The 7,107-nt window shown below is 56.5% G+C and overlaps 1 protein-coding gene across 1 annotated transcript in view; it reads right to left on the bottom strand.

The window, feature by feature from the left end:
• The window catches only part of LOC112841340, a 6,728-nt gene extending 5,903 nt beyond the window's left edge, over window positions 1–825 (bottom strand). Inside the window, exon 1 of the mRNA XM_029965193.1 lies at window positions 709–825. Coding sequence (XP_029821053.1) covers window positions 709–825 — 117 coding nt within the window. The remainder of the gene's footprint in view (window positions 1–708) is intronic.
• Window positions 826–7,107: the final 6,282 nt, after the last annotated feature.

Raw genomic sequence — 7,107 nt, forward strand, 5'->3', positions numbered from 1 at the left:
ACGGTCCTGCTTTTTTGTCTGGTTCTGGCCTGGATCTGGCAAAGAGCGAGCGTGGTCAGAGCTGAAGGGCTGTGGGACAGGCTGGAGAACACAGCCCAGCCCTGCACTCCACAGGCAGGGATGGCCCCAGCACGCCCAGTGCATGGAGCTGCCGGGGGATCAGCCCTGGGCCCTCTTCCCCCCCCTTTCCTTGGAGATGTCCACAGGATGGGATGGGATGGGAAGAGGCCCATCGGGCTGCAGCCACCAGCCCTGTGGCCCAGCTCTGCCACTCACCCTCCTTCAGGGGTTGGAACTGCTCCACCTTCTTAGGCTGCAGTGCTGGGGCAGCCCCAGGGCTTTCCTCTTCCCCTTTTTTCACCCAAGCCAACTTGGGCACTCTGGGAGGTCTCCGCTCCATGTCTCTGTCTGGGTCCATGGCTACCTGCAGGAGACATGGCATGGAGAAGCCTGGCTCACCAAGTTCTGCACAAGTGCTTTGAAGGTACTTGCAATAGAGGAACCTTGGGAATGCTCTGAGTCATCAAGTCCCACAGTCTGGCCTGTAGGGGACATGGGGCAGTTGGAGAGCTGCCAGAAGGAGCAACTTGTCCACTTTCCCCCAAGGAGTCCTTCCCTTCCCACCATACTGTTGTGGCCTCGAAGGCTGAGAGGGCCCAGCAGACCCAGCTTGAGGGCCCCCACAGTCCCTACCCACAGGGTGCTTACTTGAGCAGAGACAACTCTCTCCCCAAGAACGTCCAGGCTGGGAGCATCGGGCAGGTACTCAACGCTAATGCTGTCAGCATCTGCGATGCCCTCTGTCGTTGCACCATCAGCCTCCATGGTGAGCTCAGGCAGTGCCACGTTGGAATTTGTCACGTGATCGGTCACAGCAGTGTCACAGTTTGCTGTGCCATCAACTGACGTGGTGCCGACATCAGGGTCCGCCTTGAGCTCAGTCGGCGTGGGGTCAGGTTGTGCCATGACCTTGGTTGGTGATGTCCTGGTCTTTCTACGCCGAATGCCCATGGATTTCCGCACTCTCTGCAGGAGAACAAAGGGCAGGGAAGAGAGGGATGTTCCGTGGAGAGCTCTGACAGTGGTGCTAGGCTGAGCAGTGACAGCAGGCCCAGCCCAGGTGGCGATGGCTACAGGTACCTGATCAGCTCTGTGGAAGTGGTCACGGGCACAGTCCTGCTCTTGTGTCCGGTTCTGGCCTGAATCTGGCAAAGAGCGAGCGTGGTCAGAGCTGAGGGGCTGCGAGACAGGTCAGAGAACACAGCCCAGCCCTGCGCTCCACAGGCAGGGATGGTCCCAGCATGCCCAGTGCATGGAGCTGCGGGGAAGATCAGCCATGGGCCCTCTTTCCCCCCCGCCCTTTCCCTGGCCTTGTCCATTGGGGATGGGATGGGAAGAGGCCCATCTGGCTGCAGCCACCAGCCCTGTGGCCCAGCTCTGCCACTCACCCTCCTGCAGGGGCTGGAACTGCTCCACCTTCTTAGGCTGCAGTGCTGGGGCAGCCCCAGGGCTTTCCTCCTTCGCTTTCTTCACGCAGACTAGCTTGACCACCCTGGGGGGTCTCTGCTCCATGTCTCTGTCTACCTTCATGGTTTCCTGCAGGAGACATGGCATGGAAATCTCTGGTCACCAAATCCTGCAGACGTGCCTTGAAGGTGTCTGCAATAGAAGACTGTTTGGAACGCTCCAGGTCATCAAGTCCCACAGTCTGGCCTGGAGAGGACATGGGGCAGTTAGAGCTGCCAGAGGGAGCAATTCCCCAGCTTCCCCCGAGAAGTCCTTCCCTTCCCACCACACTGTGCAAGCCTCAAAGGCTGAGGGAGTCCAGCAGACCCAGCTTGAGGGGCCAGACAGTCCCTACCCACAGGCTGCTTACTTCCACAGGGGTAACTCCCTCGTCAAGAATATCCAGAATGGGAGCATCTAGCAGGCGCTGAACGGGTGTGCTGTCAGCATCTGCGATGCCCTCAGTCGTTGCACCATCAGTCTTCATGGTGAGCTCAGGCAGTGCCATGTTGGAGTTTGTCACGTGTTCGGTCACCACGGTGTCACAGTTTGCTGTGCCATCAATTGATGCGGTACCGACATCAGGGTCTGCCTTGAGCTCAGTCGGTGTGGGGTCAGGCTGTGCCATGACCTCAGTTGGTGTGATTCTGCACTTTCTACGGCGAACGCCCAACAGTTTCAGAAAGGTCTGCGGGAGAACAAAGGGCAGGGAAGAGAGGGATGTGCCATGGAGAGCTCCAATAGTGGTGCCAGGCTGACAGCAGGCTCAGCCCAGGGGGGGATGGCTGCTGGCACCTGTACTGCCCTGCGGAAGCGGCCACGAGCACGGTCCTGCTCTTGTATCCGGTTCTGGCCTGGATCTGGCAAAGAGCGAGCGTGGTCAGAGATGAGGGGCTGCGGGACAGGCCAGAGAACACAGCCCAGCCCTGCGCTCCACAGGCAGGGCCAGCCCTGGCATGCCCAGTGCATGGAGCTGCCGGGGGATCAGCCCCAGGCCCTCTTCGCCCCTCCCCTTCCCTGGCCATGTCCATAGAGGATGGGATGGGAAGAGGCCCATCTGGCTGCAGCCACCAGCCCTGTGGCCCAGCTCTGCCACTCACCCTCCTGCAGGGGCTGGAACTGCTCCACCTCCTCAGGGGGTTGTGCTGGGGTAGTCCCAGGGCCTTCCTTCTTCTTCCTTCTTCTGAGCAGGCTCAGGCGTCTTCCTACCATCCCACAGTCTGGTCTTGAGGGTACCTGCAAGAGAGAGACACCTCGGAAGATCTCCGGGTCACCAAGTCCTGCAGGCTGCCCTCGAGGCCCCCTTCCGCAGGGATTGGAGACTCCCCGGAAAATTTCCGGATCACCAATCCTGCGGTCTGGCCTCGAGGGCAACTGAATGAGAGAAAAGCCTAGGAAATGCTATGGGTTATCAAGTTGTGTAGCACAGCCTCAAGGGCACTTGCCACAGGGATTGGGGACACCTCACCAAAGCTCCGTGTCACCAAGTCCCGCGGTCTGGCCTTGAGGACACCTGTAACACAGAAACACCTCCAAAACGCTCCGGGTCAGAAAGGAAGGAGTTGACTGCGTGGGGGCTCCACACAGCACCGCTCTATCCCTCTGTCCCGTCGCATGCTCCAAGGAGCACTGAGGCGTCGCCACGTCACCACCAGTACTATGTCAACACGTGTCACAAAGGCCCTGTGACACCCTGCCCTGTTCCATGCCATCGGCGATGCCCATCGTGTCATGAAGGGCCCTGTGACACACTACCACATGCCCTGGGGCCTCCCCCAGCCCAGCCACCTGCCCCAGGTCAGAAGGAGTCTGTTCTCCAAAGTATCTAAGACAGCTGGACACAAACTTTAGGCACAGTTCAAAGCTCCAGTTGCTGTGTGTCTGAATGCGACTCTCAGATGATATCCAGGGCATTGGGGAAAAGCAAAGGGGATAGGGAGAACTCTGGGATGCAAACTTGTTCCGTGTCTCTGATTAAGGTGCCACCCCACTGGAAGGAGCAGCCAAGACAAGTGCTGGAAGCAGATGTGTTCTGCCAGTTGCTGCTCTGGCATGGACAGAGGGCACACATGTTCCCATGGGTCCAGAACACTTGATCCAAGAACAATGAGGGGCCATGCATTGGTAGGGAATGGGCTCCAGCAAGCCCAAAGTAGGATCCTCTAGCAGCAAAACCTGAGCTTGTGAAATGGACCATCTTTGCAGCAGACACCACAGTGCTGACTTCCCTCCATCCTGCAACCTGAGCCATATGAGGCCCTGCTTCAGCTTCTGCTGCTTCTTCCTTCCATTCCAGGAAGGCCTGGATTTAGAGTTTAGAAGCCCATGCATGTGTTTTTAAGGTGCCTGCATGGAGGAGACTTTCAGCAACTGCACCCCAAGGCTCATATCCCATCACAGTCTCTAAGGAAGGCCCCAGTGCCACTGCCTTGGGACACCTGAGTCTGGAAGGTGACTCTGCCCTCAGGCACGGCCACAGAAGTGAGCCAGTATGACAGGTTGCCCCTGAAGCTGCTAAGTGTTGTTGTGAGGCTGGGCAGTCAATAGAAAGCTGTTGTGGCCACTTTCCCTGAAGCCTTTTCCTAACCACATGCAATTGTGTGCACGGTATCCCCACTTCTGGCATCCTGGCCCGTGTGGGTGCCTGGGTGAGGAGGCCCAGGCGTTGTGGGTGCTGCTGCTCCTGTGCACAGCCTGCTGCTGTTCTCTGTGACGCAGAGCTGCTCGGGCAGCAGCGACTGCGCAGCCCTGCCCCAGGATCCCCGTGCCCTCCCTGTGCTGGCAGCAGCTCTGGCAGCAGCTCTGAGGGCTCAGAGCTCTGGCTCAGTGGGCTCTGGGCCACAGCCACATGGCCTGGGCAGCCGCGGGGGCCCAGGCTGGCCCACAGCCCAGCCTCTGCCTCTGTTCCTCACCGGCAGCACCCAGCAGAGGTGGCCCAGCAGGGCCCCCTTTCCCTCTTTGTCCCCAGCCAGGCCTGTCTGGCCCCTCTGGGGGTGTCCCCACTCCCCTGCCAAGGCCCCCAGGGCTTCTGCCACAGGGATGGGAGACACCACTGGCAAGCGCCAGAGCAGCCGGCTGTCAAGGAACCAGGGAGCTGCCTGGGGGCTGCTTATGGCCTCTCCCATGCATTGGTAGGGAATGGAAAGAACAAAGCCTGAGCCTCTAGCAGTAAAACCTGAGCTTGTGAACTGGGAACAAAGGAAAAAGAAGCAGAAGCTGAAGCAAAGCAGGGATTTATATGGCTTGGATTCCTACTAGACAAAAGGTGCCAGGACAGAAAGCTCTTGCTGCCCATGGAGTGCCCAGGCTGGCCCACCAACTGTACCCGAAAGCCAAAGGTTGCAGGCTTTCTTTCCTGGGGGAAAGGGCTGTTGTTGGCTTTTCAGAGCCCTGTGCTGGAATTCCCAGTCCAACTCCCTAAATCGAACACAGGGCCGAAAAAAGCCAACAACAGCCCTTATCCCCAGGAAAGAAAGCCTGCAACCTTTGGCTTTCGGGTACAGTTGGTGGGCCAGCCTGGGCACTCCATGGGCAGCAAGAGCTTTCTGTCCTTTGGTCTGGCAGGAATCTTCATCTGTATGAATTTTGGGAGTTGGGCTGGCAGCTGCAGCGCAGGGCTGAATAAAGCAAACAACAGCCCTTATCCTCAGCAAAGAAAGCCTAGAACCTTTGGCTTTTGGGCGCAGCTGGTGGGCAAGAGTGGGCACTCCATGGACAGCAACCTTTGGTCTGGGAGGAACCTTGGCCCCTATGCAATTTTGGCAGTCAAGCTGGCAGTTTGAGCGCAGGGCTGAAAAAAGCAAACAACAGCCCTTATCCCCAGCAAAGAAAGCCTGGCATCTATTTTTCTGATGCAGTTGGTGGGCCAGGCTGGGCACTCCATGGGCAGCAAGATCTTTCTGTCCTAGCACCTTTGGTCCAGCAGGAATCTTGGTCTGTATGCAATTTTGGAAGTGAGACTGGCAGTTTGAGCACAGGGCTAAAAAAGCAAACAGCTCTTATCCCCAGCAAACAAAGCCTGTCAGATTTGGGTTTCTGGTGCAGTTGGTGGGCAGCCTGGGCACTACATGTGCAGCAAGAGCTTTGTGTCCTGGCACCCTTTGGTCTGGGAGGAATCTTTGTCCGTATGGAATTTTCGGAGTGGGACTGGCAGTTTGAGTGCAGGGCTGAGAAAAGCAAACAACAGCCCTTATCCCCAGCAAAGAAAGCCTGAAACATTTGACTCTCTGGTGCAGTTGGTGGGCCAGCCTGGGCACTTCATGGGCAGCAAGAGCTTTCTGTCCTGGTACCTTTTGTCTGGGATTTATCCTCAACCATATCAAATTTTTGGAGCGGGACTGTCCATTTCAGCTCCGCAATTCCTGCAAGCAAACATCAGTCTTTTTTCCCTGGAAAGAAACCCCTTACCTTCATGGTTTCTGGTGCAGTTGGTAGGCTAGCCAAGGCACTCCATGGGCAGTAAGTGTTCTCTGTCCTAGCATCTGAGCAGACCAGCTCAGCTCAGCTCAGCTCAACAGCCCTTCGAGGCCATCTGAGATGACCGAGAAAGGAGCTGAGGTTCTTTGTCCAAATTTATACTGCATGGAGAAGCTCCTCCCCGGTCAGCCCAGCTCAGCCCAGCCCAGCCCAGCTCAGCCCAGCTGCCCTGCAAGCTCTAATCATCTGATCATTGGTTGGAGCTGAGGGCATTTGTGGGAGATTTAAACTGCTGCGAGAAAGTGCTCCCAGCTGAGCCCAGCTGCCTTGCAAGGCATAATCAGCTCATCAGGGAAGGGAGTCCCAGTTGTTTCTGGGTCATCTAAACTGGTCCAGGGAGTTCAAACGACCTCGACTGTGGCAAACAGGAGCAGGCAAATGTGGGTGTGGCTTGGTAGGGAGGGCACGGCAGGGCCCAGGTTGCCCAGACAGGAAGAGCATAGCCACCCTCCCAGCTCTCTTTGGTGGCCTGTAAGGTAGGTCTGTGGCTGTCTGTGTTTTTGTGGAGTAATACTTGCAATTTAAGTTGAGGAGTTCAAAAACAGAATGAGGGTAATTAAACACTGGAAGGACAACCTTAACCCAATGTCTCTCATGTTCACCTGGTGGCCCACCCTTAGTATTTCATGAACAGCAAGCGCTTTCTGTCCTGGCATATTTTGTCTGGGAGGAATCTTGAGCTGTATGGAATTTTGGGAGTCAGAATGGCAGTACCAATACAGGGTTGAAAAAAATAAAGAACAGTTCTTATCCCCACAAAAGAAAGCCTTCAGCATTTGCCTTTTGGATGCAGTTGGTGGGGCAGCCTGGACACTCCGTGAGCAGCAAGAGCTTTCAGTGGTGGCACCTTTTGTCTGGGACGAATCTTCATTTGTATTCAGTTTTAGGGAGCGGGGACCACATATGGGAGTGCAGGGCTTATAAAGGGGAACAGGAGCCCTTTCTGCAAGAAAGAAAGCCTGGAAACATTGATTTCAAGTAGAGTTGGTGGGGCAGCCTGGGCACTCTGTGAGCAGCAAGAGCTTACTCTGATGGCACCTTTTCCCTGGGAGGAATCCTCATTTGTATCAGTTTTGGGGAGATGGGACCATCTATTGCAGCGCAGGGCTTAAATTCGGCAGCCCT

Source organism: Manacus vitellinus, unplaced genomic scaffold (genome assembly GCF_001715985.3).
Source record: "Manacus vitellinus isolate BGI_N305 unplaced genomic scaffold, ASM171598v3 scaffold_90_pilon, whole genome shotgun sequence".
NCBI lineage: Eukaryota > Metazoa > Chordata > Aves > Passeriformes > Pipridae > Manacus > Manacus vitellinus.